The 25,044-nt window shown below is 51.3% G+C and overlaps 1 protein-coding gene across 2 annotated transcripts; it reads left to right on the plus strand.

Moving 5' to 3' along the window:
• The first annotated feature begins 2,758 nt into the window (after positions 1 to 2,758).
• MAPK13 (mitogen-activated protein kinase 13) lies at positions 2,759 to 11,364 on the plus strand. 2 transcript variants are annotated; one of them, XM_023253909.2, is made up of 12 exons: positions 2,759 to 3,007; positions 3,874 to 4,003; positions 4,989 to 5,047; positions 7,995 to 8,103; positions 8,299 to 8,328; positions 8,717 to 8,764; positions 8,881 to 8,995; positions 9,139 to 9,210; positions 10,033 to 10,112; positions 10,380 to 10,458; positions 10,569 to 10,745; positions 11,023 to 11,364. In XM_023253909.2, the coding sequence occupies exons 1-12, from the start codon at positions 2,889 to 2,891 to the stop codon at positions 11,103 to 11,105; spliced, it is 1,101 nt and encodes a 366-aa protein (XP_023109677.2). In that variant the 5' UTR covers positions 2,759 to 2,888; the 3' UTR covers positions 11,106 to 11,364. The 2 variants fall into 2 exon arrangements, with proteins under 2 accessions (XP_023109677.2, XP_023109678.2); XM_023253910.2 differs by lacking the exon at positions 8,299 to 8,328.
• Positions 11,365 to 25,044: the final 13,680 nt, after the last annotated feature.

Below are 25,044 nucleotides of genomic sequence, written 5' to 3' on the forward strand. Positions count from 1 at the left end.
GTCTTGGGGCTGAAAGAGAAGAGAGCCCTGGGGCGGCAGGAGGGAGCACCCAGGACGTCCTCAGTCACCCCCTGTGACTGCTCTCCCACGTGTGACTTCCCAGCCTGGATCCTCCAAGGCATTTCTGTCCGAGGCCGCCCGGCTGCTGAGTAAACACAGGCCCAGCTGGGGCCCGAGGGGGCGGGGGTCAGTGTCATCAGTCTGAGGCCTGAGTCACTTCCTGACCATTGCTTCAGAGGCACCCAGAGCCACAGCCTGAGTGGCCAGCTCGCGCCCCCGTGGGGTTGTGCCCACCTGGGCAGGAGCCCCGGTGTTCCTCACCTTTCTGGGCTCACCTCTGTCACGCTCAGGTGATTGACACATACGGGACAGTCAGAAGCCTTGTCCCCACCCTGGGGAACTGGATCCTCAACCCAGAAGGAAATCTCGGTCCCCCGGACAATTCTGTCTTGCCTGCGCCCAGTCCTGAACTCTGGCTTCCAGGACGTCACCCCAGCCTCAGTGTCAGGGTGCCTTCCCCTGGCAGCCCTCCCAGGCACACAGCCCCTTCCCTTTTCCTCCCACAGGGTCTCAGGGCCAGAGCAGAGGATGGGGCAGGGAGGGTGGGGAATATGCCGGACACCCTAGTACGGGATGTGCGGAGGAAGACATGGTTTGATCAGTAGACATGTCCTCACGATGTAAGTGAGGGGGATGATTTGGAATGCAGACCATCTCCTTTAAGAAGCAAGGCCTCTCAACCCCGAGACGCTGCATAGACTTGGAGCTGAGAACATAGCCTCTAGAACCATAGCTCACTTCTTTTTTTTTTTTTAACTTTTTATTGATTCATTTTGAGAGGCACAGCTCAAGCCAGGGAGGGGCAGAGAGAGGAAGAATCCCAAGCAGGATCTCTTCTGTCAGCACAGAGCCTGATGTGGGGCCCGAACCCACGAACTCATGAGATCATGACCTGACCGGAAATCAAAAATGGGACACTTAACCAGGTGCCCCTGTGCTCACTTCTTCAACCCAGCTCTGCCCCTTGCCGGCTGTGCAACCTTCAGCGAGTTACTTAACCTCTCTGTACCTCGGGTTCCTCATCTCTATCATGAGGATAATAATCGTACTGACTCACAGACCTCTTACCAGGGTTAAGGCAGTTGTCTATGTAAAACACTTAGAATAATGACTGGCACATGGCAAACACAAGTGTTCAGTAAATACTGAACTTCAAATGGGCTGATTTTTCCATTCCGTTTCATTCTCACTACAGTTTTCGATCTCCTACCGTGTGCCGGACATGAATAAGGCAGATTCCTTACCTGCAATGCCTGTTGGGCACTTCTGTGGGATCTCTGCACGGTCCTCACCCTGTGGTGGTTTTCCAGACCGTGCCCGATGCTGCATAACTTGCACAACTCTGTGGGAGGGACTGTGGCACAGGATTTGGGGCCTGCAGACTCCCTAGTGAGGACCCCCAGCTTGCTGTAGGCCACAAGCAAGTTGCTTTCCTTCTCCAAGACACCCTCTCTCCTTTTGACAACATGGAGGGAGAGGTCCCCACCCCTTCCCCAGGCCAGTGCAGTTTAAGATAAGTCAGGCATGTGGACCTCTTGTGGTTATTGTCTGCCCACCCCGCCACCCCCGCTTCCTGGGAGGCCTCCGTGCTTTAATTCCAGCACAGAATCTTCTTCAGGCTTCATGAGCCACCAGACACAGGTGGCAGAAGGCCCTGGCTTATCACTGCCCTCATGGGGCAGTAGGAAGTCACAAAAAACTGTCCAACTGGAAATTTGAGCCTGGACTGGATAGTTGATGCTACAGAATTCCCGTTGTTAATTTTCAGCATAAAAATGATATCGTGGTTATGTTTTAAGAGTAGTCCTTAACTTTTAGGGGCACGTGGTGGCTCAGATGGTTAAGCCTCTGACTTCAGCTCAGGTCCTGATCTCAGGGTTCGTGGGTTCGAGCCCCACATCTGGCTCTGAGCTGACAGCTGGGAGCCTGCTGAGAGCCTGATTCGGATTCTGTGTCTCCCTCTCTCTCTGGAGCTCCCCCCCCCCCCCCACACACACACTCTGTCTCTCTCTCTCTCTCAAAAATAACATTTTTTTAAAAGAGTAGTTCTTATCTTTTAGAAATACAAAAAATATTTATGGGTGAAATTATATAAGGCCTAGTTTTGCTTCAAAATGATGGAAAACAAAATTGACTGAGAGTTGATATCATTGTTGCAGCTGAAGGATTGGGGTCATTCAGGTTCACTGGAACCTCACCGGACGAAGTGCCGTCCAGAGAGCCCCGGGGCCTGGGAGCGGGTTAGAAATGCAGAATCTTGGCTCCACCCCAGATCAACTGAATCAGAAACTGTATTTTAATAAAATAAAATTCCCAGGGGATTCGTGAGCACGTTCAAATGTGAGAAGCACTGGGCTATTCTACTTTCGTGCATTTTTGAAACTTTCCACAATCAAAAAGTTGTGGGGTTTGGTTTTGCTTTTCCAAAATTGTCTTCACCAGCCCCAGGCAGATCTTCCTGCCGAGTTCCGGGCTGGAAGGACCTAGGGGGCCCTGTGGTGTCCCGCTCCGCCCTACGCGGGACGCCCTGGGGTCCACCAGGCAGCCAGCGCCGCCCCTGCACCGCCCCCCGCCGCCCCTGCAGGGCAGCGCACCTGCCGCCCCGGCTGGGTCTCCCGCCGCGTCCCCACACCGCCTGGGCCGTCGGGCAGGCCCGGGCGTGGCCTTGCACCGCGCACCTGGGCGAGCCGGGACCCCGCCCTCGCGCGGGGGAGGAGCTGGCGGCGGGGCGGGCCGGGCCGTGACCGCGAGCGGGGGCCGGGTGCCGGGAGCCCGGCGGGCCGCGAACGCAGGCGCCGCGCCGGGGCCACCGAGATTGGGTGCCCGGGATGAGCTTCACCCGGAAAAAGGGCTTCTACAAGCAGGACGTCAACAAGACCGCCTGGGAGCTGCCCAAGACCTACGTGTCGCCGACGCACGTAGGCAGCGGGGCCTATGGCGCCGTGTGGTGAGACCCCCGGGCCTGCGCGCCGCAGGGGGGCGCGGGGGGCGCGGGGCGTCGGGCCGGACACGCGGCGGGCGCATAGGCACTGGGACGCAGGTGGAGCCTCCCGGACAAGCCGGGCCAGTGCATCCCTTCCCAGACCCGCCTTGGGGGTCCCCTCCCCCGCTGGGCCCTCGGGCCGCTCGCCCAACCACCTTGAGCGAGGACCCCAAGGCCCAGAGTCCCTGCGGGCTTGGAAGGCCCTCGCAGGGGCTCTTCCTGAGCCCAGCGCTTGGAGCTGGGAGGAGGCGACTGGGCAGCGGAGTATGAGCAAGAAGCCTCAGGCTGGCAGAGGCTGGCAGAGGCTGGCCTGAGGCCACTACAGGCGCCATCTCACTTTTCTCACTTTGCGGGGTCTCTGTGGATTGAATTAGGACTGGGTCTGATTCTCCAGGACTTGAACCTTATAGGGGACCCCGGAGTTCATCCAGGTGAATCCCCGATGTTACAAGTGGGCACACTGAGGCCCAAAGAGGGAGAAGCGACTTGCCAAGTTGCAAAGAGTGAGCTTCCCTCCAGGTTCTGGATCCTGTTGGCATTAACTTGTGTATCGCCAGGCTCCGTGCACCCCTGTCAGTTACTGTCGGTCCCCTCTGACACCCCTGACCTGTCACTGTACCTGAGGCTGCTCCCCCATGTCCCCTGGGGGGGGGTCGCGGGCTCCATGCCTCCCAGCCTAGCCCCCTGGCCAGGAGGGAGTTTTTTTTGGGGGGGGGGGGTGGTGGATGGCCTGGACTCCCCCGAGTGACCTGGGAGATTCCACCCAGGATGTGGAGTGGGGGCTGCTGGGCAGGAGAGCCACAGCCCGCTCACCTGTCTGTGCCCTACAGCTCCGCCATCGACAAGCGGTCAGGGGAGAAGGTGGCCATCAAGAAGCTGAGCCGGCCCTTCCAGTCGGAGATCTTTGCCAAGCGGGCCTACCGAGAGCTGCGCCTGCTGAAGCACATGCAGCATGAGAATGTAGGGCTGGGCCTGGGGGCTGCTCCGGAGAAGGGGAGGGGGAGCCAGGGAGGCGTCCTGACCAGGTCCCTCCCTGTGTGTGTGTGGGGGGGGAGGGCGCCGGCCTGAGGGGTGCAGGGAGCTCAGGACAGGGCCAGGAGAAGGGGACTCTCCTCCCTGCCCCTCCCACTCTTGTTCCTCACCTCATTAAAGCGAGGCGCCAGGACCTGCCCTGCCTACTTCCCAGGAAGGGTGAAAAGGGTAGTTTTGGCAGTGGAGCAAAAGGAGCTTTGCGAGGTGCAAACATACTGTTGCATGGGCACAGAGGCGCTTTGTCATTTGTTCTGAGGTCTCAGAGCTGTGGTGCCCCCCATCCTGGTTAATGTATTTGCACACGTGGCCCCGATAATAACAATAACCACAGACAGTTGAGCACCTACTGTGTGCCAAGTGCTCTTCTCGGAGCTTTGCAGAAGCTGACTTGTTAATCCTCACCGTATTACAAGAGTTAAGTACTATTACTCCCAGGTACAGAAGAGGAAACTGAGGCACAGAAAGACTAAGAGGTCATACGGTTAGTCAGTGGCAGAGCTGGGATTTGAACCTAGGCTCTGGGGCCTCAGTGCAGAATTATGAGAGCATCTTGTCTGACAGAAGCAGCTGGGAAAGCTAGTCACCCAGCTCTGGGCCTAGCAACTGGGCTTTGGAACAGGATACCTAGGTTGGAGGGTGAACATTTAAAATAATGATTTCAAAACATTGGGCACGTTTTAAGCCCCGTTGCTCTTCAGCCAGCCCCTCCCCATGGCCCCCAGCCACAGGTGATCTTGCCCCTGGATTCCTCTTCTGCCCTTTTTACTGCTTCTGAGAAGGCCAGGAGCCTGCCTCCTGCTGGAGACGGTGTATTAGGAAAGGGCTGGTGGTCATAGGCATGGCTGGGGCCCCGGGGCTGGGGGGAGAGAGGGCTGTGGCGGCTGCCCAGCCTCACTGACAACCTTCTCCCCAGGTCATCGGGCTCCTGGATGTCTTCACCCCAGCCTCCTCCCTGCGCGGCTTCCATGACTTGTGAGTTGGGCTGCACTGGGTTGAGGGGCATCTGCAGGCCTTACTTGCCCCTCGGGAGCAAGCTGGGGGAGAGTCCAGACTTCTCTCTTCTGGGTAGGGGGGCTTCCTGTCCTGCTAGTCCCTTTGGGCCGTCCACTAATGCGTGATTCTGTCTGGATTCTGTCTGGATCCAGCCAAGGGTGGAGAGAAAGGCAGGCAGGAAGAGGTGGGAGGGGCTTAGCGGGGTCCTTGACAGACACAGAGCTGTCTGCTTGTCGGCTTCGCTTACCACCCGCTTTAATACAACCAAGACCTCCTTGCCAGTCCTCACAGGATCTGCACTGGCTTACCTCGCCATTCTGTGGGGTCCCAGGTGTGGGTCTGGGCATGGAGCGCGGAGCGGGAAGGCTTGGCTGCCTCTGGCTGACGGGGTGTTTGACAGTCACATAGAACCAGAAAATTTAGACCAGTGCCTGGTCTAAAACGTAGGAATCTTTAGGAAGATGGAGTCTTTCTTTTTTTCCCAATCTTTCTTTCTTTTTTTTTACGTTTACTTATTTATTTTTGAGAGAGAGAGAGAGAGAGAGCAAAAGCAGGAGGAGGGGCAGAGAGAGGACAGAGAGAATCCCAAGCTGGCTTCGTGCTGTCCTTGTAGAGCCCCACGCGGGGCTCAAACTCACGAGCTGTGGGATCATGACCTGAGCCGAAATCTAGAGTCATATAGATGCTCAACCGACTGGGCCACCCAGGCTCCCTGAACTGACCCTAGTTCAAATGCAGCTGAAGGTCTTTTTGTTAGGATGCTTTTGTTTTAAATTTAATGCAGTGATTCCGAATGGAGTTTTTTTCCTGTAAAGCCAGCTGCTGGGCTTAACGTGGGGAATTTAAAGTGGACCAGCCCCCCAGGAAGGGTGGGGGTGTAGTCTCTAAATGAATACTCACAGTAGTGTGGTCGGTGCTCTATGTATGGTCAAGTGCTGGGGACTGTATGCTGCCTCAGGGGGCTTCACAGAGGAAGCTTGAACTCAACCCCAAAGGGTGAGTAGATGTTTGCCTGCAGTAAAGGTGCTTAAAGCATCCCGGGCAGAAGGAACTGCATGGACAAGGGCCATGGTGCATGAAAGAGACTGGACCGTTGGGGCGATATTGATAAGTTCACTGTGGCTAGTGAAGGCCAGTGGCTGGTTTGGTCAAGGGAAGAGTCCACACTTGATCCCACAGGCAGCCTCAAGTCCAGGGAGGATTTGAACATCAGGGTGATGTGGTCAGATAAGATTTTGGGGTGCACTGTGGCGGGAGAGAGAGCCTGGAGAGTAGTGTCCCAGACCCAGACCTTGATCTAAATAAGGCAGAGGTGATGGGATGCCAAAGAGCAGACCTGAGACCTGTCAAAAGGCCTTATCTGTTGGGACGCAGTGGCTGGGAGAGGGGGGTGTAGGTCAAGATGCCAGGCTCCTGCTTGAAATACAAAGTGGAGGAAGAACAGACGTTGGGAGAAAGAACGAACTCCATTTTGGACACTACTTTTGAGGAGCCTATGAACGTTCCAGTGTTTAATCAGCAGTTGCAAACACATCTGGAGCCCAGGAAGGTCTGGGCTAGGGTAGAACATGGTATAATACTGTTGATTAAGAGATCAACAGAGAATCTTGAGGAGGTGTCAGACTGCAAGAGGTCCAATAGGAAGAAAGGGAGCCACAGGTGTGTGTGTGGGGAGGGGGGCGGTCATTGGTGATCTTGATCTGAGCCGCTTCGGAGGGGCAGAAGCAGACACCAGATTGTTAAGGGATTGGAAGTTAAGGCAGTGGGTCAAGAGGTGTGGACCACTCTTTCTAGAAGTTTGGCTGGGGAGGGAAGGAGGGAGAAAGGGTAGTTATTTGAAGAACCAAGTCAAGGGAAGGTAGTTCTAGCATGGTGAGACTTCAAGTTTGTCACCAGAGAAGAAAGGACCAGCGTCCATGTAGAGGTGAAAGACAACACTAGGGAGGGGACTGTGCATGAAGCAGGGTCCCCCATGGGGGAGGGCAGATGATCAGGTAAAAGAAAGTTTCAGAAAATCACAGGCTCATAGAGATGGCCTTCATCACATCCTTTTTTTTTTTAATATTCCTTTTTAAAAATTGTTTTTAAGTTTATTTATTTATTTTGAGAGAGAGAGAGAGAGAGAGAGAGAGAGAGAGCAAGCTGGGGAGGAGCAGAGGAAGAGAATCCGAAGCAGGCTCTGTGCTGTCAGCACAGAACCCGATGCAGGACTCGATCTCACAAATCGGGAGATCGTGACCTGAGTAGAAATCAGGAGTCAGATGCTTAACTGACTGAGCCACCCAGGCACCCCTTTGATATCCCTTTTTAAATCATATTTTGTTCTGGACGTTGCTGTTACTACCTTGAGCAACAGCTATATTTTGCTGACCTTGACCTGTTTTGCAATCCCACAGGAAGGTACAATGGCTCAGCTACTCCTTCTTCCTTCTTCTGCCCTTCTATAATAATAAAAATAAAATGTTTTATTATTTCCTTCTTGGAAGGGCACACATCCTTGGTTGTTTGTGGAGTTCTCCCAGCTGGGCATGACCCTCTGGGGGAAAAAGTATTTGAACAGAAGCAGAGGGGAACTCTGGCAGATGTTTCTAAGTCACAGCTGTGGCTTTCTGTGGGGCGTGGAAGGGGGCAAGGCGAGGGCACCTTTGAAGAGAGGGAACACAGCTCCATTTGGTTTTCCTGAGCACGCTCCAGCTAGAATGCTTACCCTGAGCTCTGCCAGCTGGGTGGCCACCGTGGCCAGGCTGGGGGCCAGAAGCCAGGAGGCCCGTGTGGAGGTCCGGCTGGCTATGGCGGGGGCTGGTTCTTGCACACGGAGGCCACCTCTAAGGCCTGTGCTCTGCCCCAGCTCCTTTGCACCTCCTGTGATCTCAGGCCTGGGGCTGGGCGGGACTGGGGACTGTCAAGAAGCTCTCGTGCCTTGCAGCTACCTGGTGATGCCCTTCATGCAGACAGACCTGCAGAAGATCATGGGGATGGAGTTCAGTGAGGACAAGATCCAGTACCTGGTGTATCAGATGCTCAAGGGTCTTAAGGTGCGTGGGGGCCCGGAAGGTGACCGAGGGGGGCGCCTTGGTGTTGACACCTGAGGTTTGGAGAACACCAGGACTTGGGGGCTGGGAGAGCACCCTGTGACAGGGAAGAGGAGGTTTGGAGCCAGCCTGAACCACCTGGTGTGGAAGCCGGGTGCCGGACTCACCCTTCGCACTCTCTCCCTCTCTCTCACACAGTACATCCACTCAGCTGGGGTCGTCCACAGGGTGAGTGCTCTCTCTGCTCCGGTGCTCAGAGGCCCCTCCACCCTCCGCACCATGGAAGGATTCTCCACAGCCGGGGAGGAGGAAAGGAGTGGGGAGGCGAGAGTCCTCTGGAACCTGGCGTGTGGATTTTTCCCCCCCAGCCTTGGCCCAGGAAGGCCTGCTCAGAAGAACGTTGTGTTCTGGGGAACTTTCTGGGTGCTGCAAATGAAGCAAGCCTTGAGCTGTTTCAGGCTCCAGGAATCAGGAGGATCTTAGAGCTGGATGGGCCCAGGAGGACGCCTGGTGCAGCCGTCATTTTACACACGAGGAGACCAACACCCAGAGAGGGGCGGGGGCAGGCTCCCATCTCTGCCTCTTGGCCCAGTGCTTCCTCTCTCCTCTCATCTAGGACCTGAAGCCGGGCAACCTGGCCGTAAACGAGGACTGTGAGCTGAAGGTGAGTGGGCGTGGGCTGGGGCGGGTTGGGGTGGGCCCCTCTCCCCTGGGAGCCCCCAAAAGCTGCTCCAGGACCGTCTGCAGCAACTCTTTGTCCCTCTGTCCCGCGAGTCATAGATCTTGGATTTTGGGCTGGCCCGGCACGCAGATGCTGACATGACCGGCTATGTGGTGACCCGCTGGTACCGGGCCCCTGAGGTGATCCTCAGCTGGATGCACTACAACCAGACTGGTCAGTGGCCAGCTGCTTGGGGGTGGCAGGGGCTGGGGATCTTCTCTGGAAGCTTCTCCAGGGCCGTTGTAGTTCCTTTGGGTCGACTGACTGCCGGGTCCTGGTCAGCTGGTCCAGGTGATGCTTCCTCCCTCCCTCCGCAGTGGACATCTGGTCTGTGGGCTGTATCATGGCAGAGATGCTGACCGGGAAAACTCTGTTCAAGGGGAAAGATTGTATCCTTTGCTGGAAAAGCCCACCTCCATCCAGGGATTCATTCCTTCAACAGACACTTTATTACTTTAATCCCTCTTTTTTTGTTGTTATTGCAGAAGTGGTACCTGCTCACTCTAGAACAACTGTATTATTTTATTTTTAATGCTTATTTATTTATTTTTGAGAGAGAGAGAGAGAGCAGGGGAGGGGCAGAGAGGGAGACAGAGAGAGAGAGAGAGAGAGAGAGAGAGAGAGAGAGAGAGAATCCCAAGCAGGCTTTGCACTGAGAGTGCAGAGCCTGATGCAGGGCTTGAGCTCATGAACCACAAGATCATGACCTGAGCTGAAATCCAAAGTCAAATGCTTAACTGACTGAGCCACCCGGGTGCCCTCCGACTCTAGAACAATTTTAAAATGCAGGTAAGGGAATTGATGAAAAGCACCACCTGTCATGCCGGCACCATGTAGAAAGTACATCATGCTTTGGCATCACACACACTAATTGAGCCCCTGTGTGCTGTGCAGGAGGAGAATATGTGGAGTCTGCACTGCCGAACTCAGTGTGCGGCAGGGGGGACGGTGATGAAGAAGGGGATGAAGGTGGCTGGGCGGGACGGGAGCTGGAAAGGGGTCGTATCCAGGAACATTTGTGGCGAAGGACTCTTAACCCAGCCTGGTGGGTGGGAAGCCTTCCAGAGACCTGTGTCCTCTCCGGAAGGAAGGCACGTCTGGAGCCTGGCTTGTTGCCACGGGGCCTGGGTGGGAGTGACGGAAGGGCGGCGGGAAGGGCAGCCTCAGATCTACCAGCAGAGAGTGAGGCGGAGCCTTAACCCACTGCCAAGACCTGGACCAGCTGTCCCAGATCCTGAAAGTGACCGGGGTGCCGGGTGCAGAGTTTGTGCAGAAGTTGAATGACAAAGCAGTGAGTGGCAAATGGGTCTAGACTGGCCTCGGCTGTGCACTTGGCTAACCAGGGGTCACGTGGGCTGTGGGCCTTTGGGAAGGAGGGCTCCCCCGTTGCCTCCTTTTTGCCCTGGCAGATGCTCTTGCCTTCATCCCACTTTGGGCTTTGGCCTGAGCCTTCAGCCCGGTTCCGGGGCGTTTCTGGGGTCCCCCCTGCTCTGTACCCCAAGTCCTGAGCCCGAGGGGCTGACAGATGGAGATTACTCAGTGCTTCTCTGTCTTCCAGGCCAAATCCTACATCCAGTCCCTGCCACAGAGCCCCAAGAAGGATTTCTCTCAGCTCTTCCCACGGGCCAGCCCCCAGGGTGAGTCTTGGGCCCTGCCTTCCACGGGTCTCTGACGGGCCTCTGACGTCTGTCCCAGCGGGCGGGCTCTCCCAGGCCTGGGATGTGAGATGAGTGTTCTGTCGCTGCAGCCACAGACCTGCTAGAGAAGATGTTGGAGCTGGACGTGGACAAGCGTCTGACGGCCTCGCAGGCCCTCGCCCACCCCTTCTTTGAACCCTTCCGAGACCCAGAGGAGGAGACAGAGGCCCCGCAGCCATTTGATGACTCCTTAGAACATGAGAAACTCACAGTGGATGAATGGAAGCGTAAGAGCTGGGGGCCTCGGGTTCGTCCTCTCTCTGCCTGCAGCCTCTCTCTCCTTTGCCTCCACGGTTTCCATGCGTGGCCTCTGGCGGCCCCACCGCTCTCCTGGATCACTATCAACATCTCCTTCTCTCTGAGCAGATATTGTCTCTTGTGTGCATTTCTTACTCCCTTAGCTGACTTCTGCTCCACGTTACATCCGGGGAGGGGGCCTCTCTTTTGCTCTGGGCACCCCCCCCCCCCCCCACCTCACACCTCGGGCCACCCTGTGTTTCTCAGAGCACATCTACAAGGAGATTGTGAACTTCAGCCCCATTGCCCGGAAGGACTCACGGCGCCGGTGTGGCATGAAGCTGCAGTGACCTGCCCAGCCTCACCCAGGGCTGAGCCCAGGGACCACCACCCGGCACCACCTGCCAGACACTGCCCCTGGGACCGATGTCTGTTTGTCACTACTACAGTTTCAGCTCTTCTTGGATTATAGCCTTCCAGGCGGAGGACTCAGGGCCCTTGTCCTTGTGGTAGGAAACAGGCCTAGTACATGCAGAATTCAGGGATGTTGGCTGGGAGAAGACAGTTCTGATCACAACCAGCCACATTAAAATGCCAGCCTGGAGCATCGCCTATGTGTGGGGTCCTTCCTTCGGGCTGAGGGGCGGACTGAGCCAGGGCAGGGGGTCTGGGCAGCGACGGCTTATTCGTTCGCTAAGGCTGCTGTGACAAATCCCCACAAACCGGCTGGCCTAAAACAGCAGGACTTTATGCCCTCACAGCTCTGCTCGTAGCAAGTCTGAAATCAAGGTGTCGGAGGGGCCATGTTCCCTCTGAAGATTCAGAGCAGAATCCTCCCTTGCTGCTCTTCAGCTGCTGGTGGCTTCTGGAACCGTTACATCACTCCAGTCTCTGCCCCTGTCTTCACGTGGCCTGTTGCCCTCCGCGTATCTGTCTGGCCTCGCCTGTTCTTATAAGAACACCAGTGATTGAATTTAGGGCTCACCCTAATCCTGTCTGATCTCATCTCACTCCTTGCTAATTACATCTACCGAGACCCTGTTTTCAAATAAGGTCACATTCTGAGGTTCTGGGTGGACATGGATTCGGGGAGGACACTACTGGACCCACTACCGATGGCCACGAGGGAGGGGCTCCTTCCTGGGCCCCGCGCTCTGTTGCCGAGCCAGACGTGTTTGGCTGCTAAATTAAGGGAGTTGCAGAGAGCTGCAGCTGGTGAGACATTACATGCAGGTTATTTTGGGTGAGTGATAAGCAATCAAGATACGAAACAATAGCAGGCTTGCTGACTGGGAGCTGCAGAAGGCAGAAACGGGCTTTTTCCGGGCTTTCTGGAAAACTGTTCCACTGCGGCCTCCTCTTGGGAATGATACATCTCTCCTGAGCTTTAACCTGACAGTGGATAGGATTTTTCTGTTTACATTTGAAGAGCTTTGGCAAGAACAAATTCCCACGCACAGGGAAGGAGCCAGGGGCCTGGCCTTGTTCCAGCCCCAGGGCCTGGGGTTAAATGCAGATTCCTGGGCCCTACCCCAGACACTCTGATTTAGCAGGTCTGAGGCTGAGACCTGAGAACATTTAATGAAGACCTCCCTGACCCATGCCCAGGGATTCTGATGGACGCCAGACCTTATTTAGAAAGACGTTTCGTTGGGTTCAGTACCATTTGTCAAGAGGCCTGCAACCGGGGACTTACATGGGCTTCACACACTCATTTACAGAAGTGAAGCCTGAGGCCCGGGGCACTTTTAGGGGGGTGAAACTGTCCTGAGACTATAATGGTGGACACATCACATCATGCATTAGTGAAAACCCAGCAGAACTGAACACCACAGGGTGAACCCTCAAGTACACCATAGACTTTAGTTAATAATAATGTATCAGTATTGGTTCCTCACTTGTAACAAATGGACCACACTGATGCAACCTGTTAATGATAGGGTAACTGTGAGGCAGGGGCGGGAGGAGTGTTGGGGAGGGAGTATATAGAACTTTCTGTACTTTGGCATGAGTTCTCTGCAAACCTAAAATTGCTCTAAAGAAACCATGTCTACTTTTAAAAAAAGAGAAGAAAAAAGCTTGAGGTCCCAGGGAGATAGGGTCTGATACCCACAGCCGGGGAGTAGGGGTGTCCGGAATTGAACCCAGCAGCCTTGACCACTGGGCCCAAGACACTTAACCCACACTTGGATTCAATGGTGGCTCAGCCTTCTGTACCTTCTAGCCTGTCTCTCTGAACTTCTCTGCCTATGTCCATGGATTCTGCTTCCTCTCCCACGGGGTGAACCTGCCGTCAAGGAGAGAGGGGCTGGCCATGTCCTGCCACAGCCCTCACCGTGCTGGTTACTAAACTGCCCCAAGTCCCCTGAGTCAAAATCCCTCAGTTAAATCTTTCAGCCTTCTGAGACTCCTCACTGGTCCCAAGGACACAGTCCAGTGTCCTTGGCCTGGCATTCAAAGCCCCTTGCATCCTCCCGAACATCATGTACTCCTACTGCCTCCTATTTTCCTTCCTCCAGTCCTGGGATACACCACGGGGCTCACTCTGCACATGAACAGGTTAAAGGTTCTGACAAGTCCTTCAGTAAAGAGGTCTGCTCAACATTAACCCTGAACTTGCCAAATGTCCTTAACCACAAGACCCCATCTCCTGAGAGCCATCACACACACAGCCCCCATTTGCGCAGTGAAGCCCAGGGCACAAGTCCCAGGACTGCTCCCCAGGTGGGCCTGGAGCTTCTTTCAGAGCCTCTGCCTAGGAGGTCCTTCACCCCCCTCCTCACTTAGGAAAATCCGCCTTGGCCTTCGAGACTCTGCCTCAGGCCGCCATCGAGAAGGAAGTTCTCCATCGACGGCCATACCACCCTGAACGTGCCGGATCTCATCTGATCTCGGAAGCTAAGCAGGGTCGGGCCTGGTTAGTACTTGGATGGGAGAAGAAGTTCTCCATAATCCTCCCTAAGAGAATGGGTGTTTTCCTCCCTCTGCCCCAGGCCCTCTGTGGGCGGTAGCTACAGTCTGTTACAGTCCGTGTGGTTCTGCCTCCCCTCCCCATAGCACACTGTGAGCCCTGCTTGGGACAGCTATCTGTGAATGGGCAGATGTTGTCCCAGGGTCCTGCCGATCATGTCTCTGCCCCCGCCAGACTGCATAGTATCAAGGGCAGAGAACAGAGCAGGAAGCAGAAGCAGGTGGCCCTGGCCTGCATCTTAGAGTTGCTCCCCCGAAATTTCTAGGCTTTCAAACTCCCAGGCCTTTGCCCATCATCCCAGTGTCCCTCCAGTCCCTCCCCATCCCAGAATTAAACTTCTGTGTGTCACTTCAACCCCTTCCCTACAATCCTCTCAAACCCGGGAAGTTTCTCCAAAGGGAGGTGACGGTGCCGGGCAGTGGGAAGGGGTTCATGGATTCTGGCCTCGCCCATCGGGCACATGGCTGGAGGGACAGGGAACGAGTCCAATTATAGGCTGGCTGGGGGACTGGGCTCAGCTACTCTCAGAATCGGCCTGCAGGACCTCTGACGAGTCTCTGTGTCCCTCCTGTTGGTAGACAAGGTTGGGATTTGCCTGTGATAGGCAGCGAAGCTTGAAATTTCCTGACAGAGATAGGGAAGCTAAACTCAGGGAGTGGAGACAGTTCAGTAACAGCACGCTGGATCTCCTCCTCTGTGAAAGGAAGGGTGTCCTTGTACAATGTGCAGCTCTTCTCCCAAGGCCACTGGGGCCTACAGCCGGGGCCCGGCCACCGGTGTCACCCAGGCCAGGGCTTGCCTGGTGTGTTAGGGGTGGCGCTGTTCCCAGTGAGGGGCAGCTGATGGGAGGCTGGAACTGTCCCTGCAGGGAAGAGCCCGGTGGGTGAATGACCCAGTGCCTGGGGGGCTGCAGGCTTATTTGAAAGGGGAAGGGATCAGCTTTCCCCTGGCACAGAGAGAGAGCTTTGGTTCCCTACCAGGGTGTGGGAAACTCACTTCTGAGGAGGGAGGAATGTCTTCCCACCTCTTCTCCCCACTCTAGGCTTTTGTGTTAAATTCAGTTGAAACAATTCCCTAAGCACTAGTGCTGGGGTGCCCCCCTCCCTCTAATCCACAGTGAGCTCGGGGCTCTGTGATCCTCCCTAAATCCTCCCGTGATTTAAGGTAAGACGCTAGTGACTTTCTCCCTTTTCACAATGGGCAGCAGAGACCCGACACCATTCAACCAAATCGAAGATCTCAGTGAGATGTCACCGTGGAGGCCTCACCCCTGGTCCCCTACCCGGAGATTTCCTGGGAATTCTCATCTAATCCCTCCTGCAGATGTGGAACCTCTGCCCTCACTCTGGGCCAGTGACAACAAGGCACCTCTGGGGGGGGGGGGGGGGGGCTCCTAACCATTTTCTGTGCCTTGGATCCCTTCTCAAAACAATATTTTCATAAACATAAATTGAAATACACAGGATTACAGCAGAGGCCAGTTATGTTGAAATACAGTTGTGAAAACATTTAAATGCGTGATGTTGTAATTCACGGGTTTCTTTATTAACGCATTAAATAACAAGATCTAGCCGTGAGCCTGATAAACCACAAATCTGAAGTAGAAATGAGCATGAACGATGTTTCAAGATAACTGCAGCAACCGTAGAGGGGAATGAAAAGCTCTGTGCTTCCTATCGATGCTGCTCATATGACCTTAGTCTGCAGCCTCTGTTCAGAACCGAGGACATGGCAGCAAGTGGCAGGAAAATCGTAATATTTTTCAACCCAAGTTCACGGAGTCTGAATTACAGGGTGCAGTCTGTGATTGGTGGGCCCAGTGAAGAACCCTTGTTACAGAAACTAAAATGTGACTTTTTTTAAAAAAAATTTTTAATGTTTATTTTTGAGACGGAGAGAGAGCATGAATGGGGGAGGGGCAGAAAGAGAGGGAGACAACAGAATCGGAAAGCAGGCTCCAGGCTGAGCTGTCAGCACAGAGTCCGATGTGCGGCTCAAACTCACGAACTGTGAGATCATGACCTGAGCCGAAGTCAGACGCGTAGCTGACTGAGCCACCCAGACACCCCCAATGTGTATTTAGTTTTGAGGGAGAGAGAGAGAGAGAGAGAGAGGGCAGGGGAGGGGCAGAGAGAGAGGGAGACACAGAATGCGAAGCAGGCTCCATCCAGACTCTGAGCTGTCAGCACAGAGCCCCATGTGGGGCTCGAACTCACGGACCGTGAGATCCTGTACTGAGCTGCAGTCAGATGCATAACCGACTGAGCCACCCAGCTACCCCTAAAATGTGACTTTACATATCCTCTGCTATTTCTTTTTGTGTGTATGTGTGTGTGTGTTTATTTTTGAGAGAGAGAGAGAGAGTGAGCAGGGAAGGGACAGAGAGAAGGGACAGGGATCTGAAGCAGGCTCTGTGCTGGCAGCAAAGAGTCTGATGTGGGGCTCAAACTCACAAACCAAACTGTAAGATCATGACCTAAGCCGAAGTCAGACACTTAACCCACTGAGCCACCCAGGCGCCCCAACCTCTGCTATTTCTTAACTGATCCCCCAGCCCCACCACCACCCGCACCCCCTCCCTCTCACCCCGTCTTCCGTCTTGTGTAATCACAGAGCTGGATTGGAAACTTTCACATCTGCACCTGGAAGCCTACAACACATATTACACCCCCCTCCCCATTTCCCTGTGTCTCCTAACCTCACAGTCCAGTAGGAAAAGTCTGACTGGGGCATTTTGCTCGGGAATTTGCCGAGGCCTCTATAACTAGTTTGCAAACTGCATGGAATTCTCCCATCCCAACTTTACCGCATTGCCTCTAAACAATTTTAGTGATGAAGACATTGGGTTCCAGAGTAGAGATGGGGCCCAGGCCTCCTACCTACCATATACTGTTCTTGCCACTGTGACAGTGGTGTGGTGATTTATTGAGAACTGCATTACTGTCCCTGTCCCCCCAACCACCACAGGCATGAAGACAGCCAAGCCTAGAGATGCGTTTGTGTTAACTGGCCGACAGAGGAAGCTGTGAGAAAGGCGTTTATTTCTCTGTTATCCCCAAGGTCCCATCTTTGAGAATATTTTGCTAGGATTCTGGGAAGAGAACAGGTTGGGAGGTGAGTAGGTATGAGAAGTAGTGGGCCTGTTGGTCCCGATATTCTTTTGAGACTGTGACCAGCTCCCTGTCAACACCCTTGCAAAACTCAAGAGGAGGCTGCTGAGTATGCTTGGGAGCCCAGGGCTCCTAGTCTTGGCTGAAATTCCTGTGTGACAAGCGTGTCCTGTGGCATCAGAACCATGGACCTGAAAGAGCCCTGTGGACTGGGACAGGGGACTTCTGTGACAGACACAGTTGGTTTCCTATCCATCAGCCACCCTCCCTTCTTTCAAGAACCCACATTTTGTTCAGGCTGCAACCTGCACAGAAACGTGGGCCTCTCCTCCAGCCCCAGATGGTGACCCATGATTGTTCTACACCAAAGGAGCTAATTCTCTCTGCTGCTTGTGGGCTTAGGACTCAGTTCTGCCCAAGAGGACTTAGGGGAAGTCTGGGAAGGAGATCTAGGTGGTGTGTACCTGCCATCTGCCCTGAAGATGGTTTTGTGAGCTCTGCAGCTCTGGCAGCCATTCTGTAACCACGAGGAAACAAGCCCAAGGCTAGAAAGTCCATACACTGAGGATGATAAAATGTAAGGATGCCAAGGTCCTGATTTCTTGGAGACATCAGGAAGCTGATGACACCACTCCAGGGACTGCCTGCCTCCAGGCTTCTTATTATATGAAATACCTACATAACTTTGTAGCCGAAGGCACCATCACTCAGAGAGATTCTCCTACGTGTAGGTCACACATTCTTAACTAGTGCACCATCACAGTGGTTTTAGGCACAGATGGATTATCAGAGACGTTTTCTTTGTGTCGTGGGGTCCAGAAGATCCCAGAACTTTTGTGTTAATTCTGAGGAGGAGCCCAGCCCAACAGAACAGGGCCTTGGCTTTAGAAGCTCTAACTTCGTCCGGCCTCTTCTTTTTTAGCCCCCATCAGAAGAGCGGTGCCTCTTTCTATCCCCGTTCTTTCCCTGTGCACAACACTGGTTAAGTGTTGGGCTCTGGACATGCGCTGCCTGCCTTTAACCAGCCGTGTGATCTTGGGCGTCTGTTTCCATACCCCAAAAATGAAATTAATATAAGGAAAGCATTCAAGACAGTGTCTGACACATAAGAAGCGCTCACTGAGCATTAAGTGTGATTTTTTTTCTACCACATCCTCTTTTCTCCTTGCTCACCCCATCTTCCTGACATCTTCCCTTCCTCCTTCTCAGAAGCAGCACTTCCGGGGTGCCTGGGCGACTCAGTCAGTTAAGCATCCAACTCTTGACTTGATCAAGCGATCAAGTGATCTCTCAGTTCAATGAGATTGAGCCCTGTGTCGAGCTCTGCTTGGGATTCTCTCTCTCCCTCTCTCTCTCTCCCCCTCCCCTGAGCATATGTGTGTGAGCACATGCAGGCACTCTCTCAAAGTAAATAAACTTAAAAAAATAATAATAATAAAATTACAACACTATAATTAAAGAAAAAAAGAAAGAAACGGCACTTTTCTTCACTCACCTGATCTCATCAAATCCTCCTTCAGTAGGTCCTCAAGAGACTACATCCCAGTCACTCTTGGCTTATCTTATGACTCTGGGGTCTGGGAGGCTGCATTGTGTGGAGGGCAGAACAGGGGCTTTGCAGACAAAAAGCCTTGGTGTTAAGAGAAAAAGAGTGGAATTTAAAGAACTGGCTCACTTGCCCGGGGAGGGGGTGGTGTTGGCAAGTTTGAAATCTGTAGGGCAGGCTGGCAAGCTAGAAATTCAGGCAGGAGTTTTATATTACACTCATGAGGCCGAATTCCTTTTTCTTCGGGAAACCTCGGCTTTTGCTCTGATGACCTTCAACTGTTTGGATGAGGTCCACCCACGTTATGGGAGGTAATCTGCTTTTATTCAAAGTCACTGGTTGTTGGGGAGCCTGGGTGGCTCAGTCGGTTAAGCGTCTGACTTTGGCTCAGGACATGAGCCCATGGTTCAGGGGTTCAAGCCCCATATCGGGCTCTGTGCTGACAGCTCAGAGTCTGGAGCCTGCTTCACATTCTCTGTCTCCCTCTCTCTCTGCCCCTGCCCCACTTGCACTCTGTCTCTCTCTCTCTCTCTCTCTCATAAATAAACATTAAAAAAATTTTTAAGTCCACTGATCGTAAATGTTATTCATATTCAAAAATTCGTCGAAGCAGGAGTGCCCAGCTGGCTCAGTTGATGGAGTATGTGACTCTTGATCTCGGGGTTGTGTGTTCAAGCCCCACATTGGGTGTAGAGATTACTTAAAAAACAAATAAACAAGTAAAAATTTAATAAAAAAAATAAAAATTCTTCACAGCGTCATCTAGACTCGTGTTTAACCAAATAACTGAGCACATCGCCTAGCCAAGTTGACCCATAAAATTAACCATCATACCAGGTGTGTGGGGCAGGATACTTCTCTGAGCCTTGTGTTTCTTTGTCTGAAATGGAATAATAGAAGAGCGCACCGTGCAGGACTGGTGAGAGGTGAGTGCATACAGAGTGCACAGTAAATGTTAGTCTTTTCCACCGTTGTTATGGTTGTACCAGGAGGCGCTCGAAACACATGCAGTCAGTGCTCTTGGGCTTCCAGGGAACAGAAGCCATGGCTGCTGCTCTCCGGCTTCCGGTTGAGTAGGTATCACACAAAACCGTGCAGGTGCACTGTTCCCATCTGACTCGTCACCCAACAGAGGGGTCCAGAACCTCTGGTGCGTGGGAAGACGCCCAGGAAAACGGATCGTCACGAATTCTTCACCCTCTCCTTTATGTGGAAGCAAAGAAAGTTTTTTTTACTGGTTTTCTTTTTCTTTGAGACAGTGGAGGGCTTGGAGCGATATGTCAGAAAAAATTAAGTTTCTCTTCTTCAGCAACCATTTCACATTTTGTAAGAACTGCATATTCATGAGGGTACGCAGCCTAGTAGGGACCAGATGACAGCTCAGTTTTCCTGGAAATCAGGAAATCAATCAAGCTGCCAAACTGAGATGTCTGCATTGTGAAATACTGCTAACATTCCAGAAAGTTGTTTTAAATGAGAGTTATTTTTAAAAAGGAAATTCTTTCTCTCTCTCTCTCTCTCTCCCTCTTCTTTTTCTCTATTTTTCTTCTCCTCCCTCCCTCCCTTCCTTCCTTCCTTTCATTTTTTAAGCTAGTGTTACCCAGCGTTGGACTACTTCTTCTCCTAGGTTCAGAGTAGGCATGAGTTTTTAAAAGTAGGTGGGATTCGGGGTGCCTGGGTGGCTCAGTCGGTTGAGTGTCCTTCTTAGGCTCAGGTCATGATCTCGCAGTTTGTGAGTTTGAGTCCCGCGTCGGGCTCTGTGCTGACAGCTCAGAGCCTGGAGCCTGCTTCGGATTCTGGGTCCCCCTCTCTCTCCGCCCCACCCCTGCTTGTGCTCTGTCTCTCTCTGTCTTTCAAAAATGAATAAACATAAATTTTAAAGAAAGTTGGTGGGATGAGATATGGGTCTCTCTGCCTCTCTCTGACATTTTCAATTGTTCCAACTAATTGGCACCCCCTTCTGCTTGTCCAGGAATCCACATGCCTTTGTCCACACTTGTCTCCCACTGTTTCCTGTGTTTTTACAGTGAAACCAGGACTTCAGCCACCTCCTCCAGAGTCATGATTCCAAAAAACATTCTTTGTGTCCAGTGTCAAGCTGTACTTGAAAAAAAAAGAAGAAAGAGAGAAAGGGGAAAAAAATTGTGTGTGTGTGTGTGTGTGTGTATTTTATCTATATATGTGTTTTACTTGTAAAAGTATGTATACATAGGGTGCCTGGGTGGCTCAGTTGGTTGAGTGTCCAACTTCGGCTCAGATCATGATCTCGCTGTTCATGAGTTCAAGACCTGCATCAGGCTCTGTGCTGACAGCTTGGAGCCTGGAGCCTGCTTCAGATTCTGTGTCTGCCTCTCTCTCTGTCCTCCTCCACTTGCACTCTGTCTCTGTCTCTCGCAAAAACAAACATTACAAAAATTTTTTAATGTATATATATATATATAAATATAAAATAAACTTTTAATTACAGAACAGTTTTAAATTTACAAAAAAGCTGCAAAGAGCGTACAGAGAATTCCCACATACCTGGATCCCACTTTCCCTGTTATTATTATCTTACGTTAGTATGGTACATTTGTCATAACCAATCAACCAATATTGATATATTATTCTTGTTTTTATTTTATTTTTGATTTTTTTAAATTTTTAATGTTTATTTTTGAGAGACAGAGCACAAGTGGGAGAGAGGCAGAGAGAGAAGGAGACACAGAATCTGAAGCAGGCTCCAGGCTCCGAGCTGTCACCACAGAGCCTGATGCGGGGCTTGAACCCATGAACCACGAGGTTATGACCTGAGCTGAAGTCAGACACTTAACCGACTGAGCCACCCAGGTGCCCCTAAGATTTTTATTTTTTAAGTAATCTCGACACCCAACATGGGGCTCGCACTTGCAACCCAGAGATCAAGGGTCACATGCTCCACTGACTGAGCCAGCTAGGTGCCCCCAATATTGATATATTATTAACTAAAGTCCGTATTTCATTCAGGTTTCCTTAGTTTTTACCTAATGTTCTTTGCTGTTCGAGAGTCCCATCCAGGATTGCCACATGTCTCCCGAGGCTCCTCTTGGCTGGGACATTTTCTCAAACTTCTCTTGTTTTCAGTGATTTGAACAGTTTGGAAGTGCACTGGTCAGGTACTTTGTAAAATGTCTCTCAGTTGGGGTTTGTCAATGTTCTCCTACCGGGGTTCATGTGTTTTGGGGGTGAAGGCCAAGGGGGTAAAATGCCGTTCTTATTACATTGTATCAACACACATACTATCAATATGATTTATCACTGTTGATGTCAAGCTTGATTGCCTAGCTGAGGTTGTGTTTGCCAGATTTCTCCACTGTGAAGTTGCATCCCCGCCCTTTTCATGCTATTCCTTTTGGAAGCAACTCACTAAGTACAGCCCACGCTTCAGGAGGGGCAGTTATGCTCCACTTTCTTGAGGAGAGAGTATCTAAAAAACCTATTTGGAGTTCTTCTGTATGGGAGACTTATTCAGCAATTTATCGACATCAGCATGGACCCATTGATGTAGCTTTATACTTCACATAATAAATAAAATAATAAAATAAAATAATTAATAGTAATAATAAACGGCAAAAGCTTTGCCTTTGACTTGATTTGTAGATTTTCTTCCTTTCGTGTGGCTTGAGCCCATATCCTTGAAAGGATCCGGAGATATTGTCCACAGCCAGGAGGTGAGCCCACTCACTGATCATGCAAACGAACGGGGTCCTAGAGGTCTTGGGAAACATTTTTCACTTCTTCCATTTGGATGTTGGTCATGCCACAAAGTCCACGTTGGATGCACACCCTGAAGGCCCTTCCTCTCCTGTCTGCCTTCACCCTTGTTGTTCCTCAGTCTTTTCCACTCCTATGTGCACCCACACCTAGTAAGGATTTGGGGGGACCTTCATTCTATTTGGATGGCAGAATAGGGCTAAATACAATAAATAACATTCCTAGGCCTTATAGCTATTCCATTATTGCATGTTTTCTAGGTGCAGTGTTTTGGGTACTTTTGAGAGAGAGAGAAAGCACAAGTGCGGGAGGGGCAGAGAGAGAGAGAGAGAGAGAGAGAGAGAATCCCAAGTAGGCTCCACGCTGCCAGCAGAGAGCCTGACGTGGTGCTCGATCTCACAACCCAGGAGATCATGACCTGAGTCGAAATCACGAGTCTGATGTTTAACTGACTGAGTCACCCAGGTATCCCCATATTATTTCTAATTTTCACACTAATTGCAAGGTAATTATTATTCCCATTTCACACATGTGGAAACTGGGTGTCTGAGGGTTTAAAAAACTTCCCCAAGGCTTTCCTTTACCTGTAAACTGTGCTCCGCCTCAGCAGTTTCCTTCACTCTGCTGTTCTCATCCATTTTTAATGTTCCCTTCTGCTCATCTCTTCCTAAAGTTCCTCTTTGCGTGCACTTCCCTTGTCAGCCTCAGTTTTTTTGTCTTCTGATACTGTTGGATGAATTCAGTGAGATGCATGGAACACCTCAGTGCCAGGTTCAATAAATGGCATCTGTAATTACTGCTAATTTCAAGAGGATTACATTAACTATTTAATAAAAAACAAAAAACAAAAAGCCCCAACCCCCCCAAACCTCTCTCTTTCTATTCTTGGTCCCTTTCCTGTTTATGCTCACCTTTTAGTGGTCCCTTCTCTTCTCATGGCTTTAAACACCATCAATATGTCAGTGAATACTAGATGCATATTGCTACTTTTTATCATCCCTGTGAATTTCAGACAAGTCAACATCTTCACTTGAGTGGTTTTTTTCAAAATGTTTTATTTATTTTTGAAAGAGTGAGTGGGGGAGGGGGGGGAGGGCAGGACAGAGGATCCGCACTGACAGCAGTGAGCCCAACACAGGGCTCAAACTCAGGAACCATGAAACCATGACCTGAGCCAAAGTCAGATGCTCAACTGACTGAGCCACCCAGGCACCCCTTTCCTTGAGTGTTTTAAAACAAAAGTTGAAGGTTTTTTGTTTTTTTCTCAATAGTGGTCAAGTAGCCTATATTGTATTTTAATAATGATAGACTCTGGACAAAATTTAAAAAAAAATTTTTTTTTAACGTTTTATTTATTTTTAAGACAGAGAGAGACAGAGCATGAATGGGGGAGGGGCAGAGAGAGAGGGAGACACAGAATCGGAAGCAGGCTCCAGGCTCTGAGCCATCAGCCCAGAGCCCGATGCGGGGCTCAAACTCAGGGACCACGAGATCGTGACCTGAGCTGAAGTCGGACGCCCAACCGACTGAGCCACCCAGGCGCCCCTAAAATTTTTTGAAACACACAATTTGAAGGGACTAGAGAGAACATAAGCAGGCAGAGACTGGTGGAGAGCCAACCGTTGGTAGAAGGGAGGGGCAGTAAGATTTGCGATTATAAAAATTTTTGCCTGAAGGCACTGTGTAGAATATGTAGCATGTGATGGCCAGAATTCAAGCATAAATTTGCTAGTCTTACTTGTTCGACAAGTCAGAGAATAGGAAGGAAGAGAAATCCAAGAAAGGAAGAATTCACAGAGGCTTCCTATTTATCTATCTATTCTCTCTCTCTCTCTCTCTCTCTCTCTCTCTCTCTCTTCCTCTTTATCTAAAGTAAGCTGTAGGGCCAATGTGGGGCTTGAACTCACGACCCTCAGATCAAGAGTCACATGCTCTACCTACTGAGCCAGCCAGGTGTCCCTCATAGAGGCCTTTTAAAAGTTCATATAAAACTTGGCCAAATACTTGGCTGACTCCTGATCTGTGCATGTGCAGGGGATACTCTAAGGACCCTAGCAGAAAACAACTAGAAAAAAAAAAAGTAAATAAATAACTGGAAGTTGAACAAACAAGGTAGAAATTTCGGTGCTGCCCATCTCAGAGAACACAGAATTTGGAATTATATGCCTATCAAGTTAACTGCCTACTAAAAATAAACACTCTCTAGAGGAAGATATTAGAATCTTGATTTTCTACAATGTCTCATTTACCATGCCCAGTATTAAAAGATTTTTTTAAAAACTCCACTAAACTTGCAAATAGGCAGGGAAATGTGAATGCCACAGAAACTGGTCAATAGAAACCAAACCTCAAAGGGGCACCGGGGTGATTCCGTAGGTTAAGCATCTAACTCATGTTCACACCATTTGTGGGTTCGAGCCCCACATCAGGCTTGCTGTTGTCAGTGACACAGCCCACTTCAGATCCTCTGCCCCCCCCCCTCACGGCCCTCCCCCAACCGCTCTCTCTTTCTCTCTCTCAAAAATAAACATTAAAAAAAAATTTTAAAGTAAAGAAACCATCCTCAGATAACTCAGATTATTTAATTAGTAGGTGAAGATTTCAAAGTGGCTTAAAAAAATATAATCATAATGAATGAACAGATGGGCAGATTCAACAGAGAATGAAAAACTAAGAAAGAACCAAATGGCAATTCCAGAATTAAAAAGCTTAGTACCCGAAGTGAACAGTTTACTAAATAGACTGTTTAGTAAACAGTTTACTAAACACTTAATAGAATATTGAACATGAAAGAAGAGTGAACCTGAATTTTTAAAAAATTATGCCAACTGAGCAATTACCTCCAGTTGTCTTATGATTGGCAATTGTCCTAAGACAACTGGGAAGCAAACGCAGAACTCAGACTGCTTTTATCCCACTTACCCTACCAG

The sequence above is a fragment of the Felis catus genome, chromosome B2, assembly GCF_018350175.1.
Source record: "Felis catus isolate Fca126 chromosome B2, F.catus_Fca126_mat1.0, whole genome shotgun sequence".
Classification (NCBI taxonomy): domain Eukaryota; kingdom Metazoa; phylum Chordata; class Mammalia; order Carnivora; family Felidae; genus Felis; species Felis catus.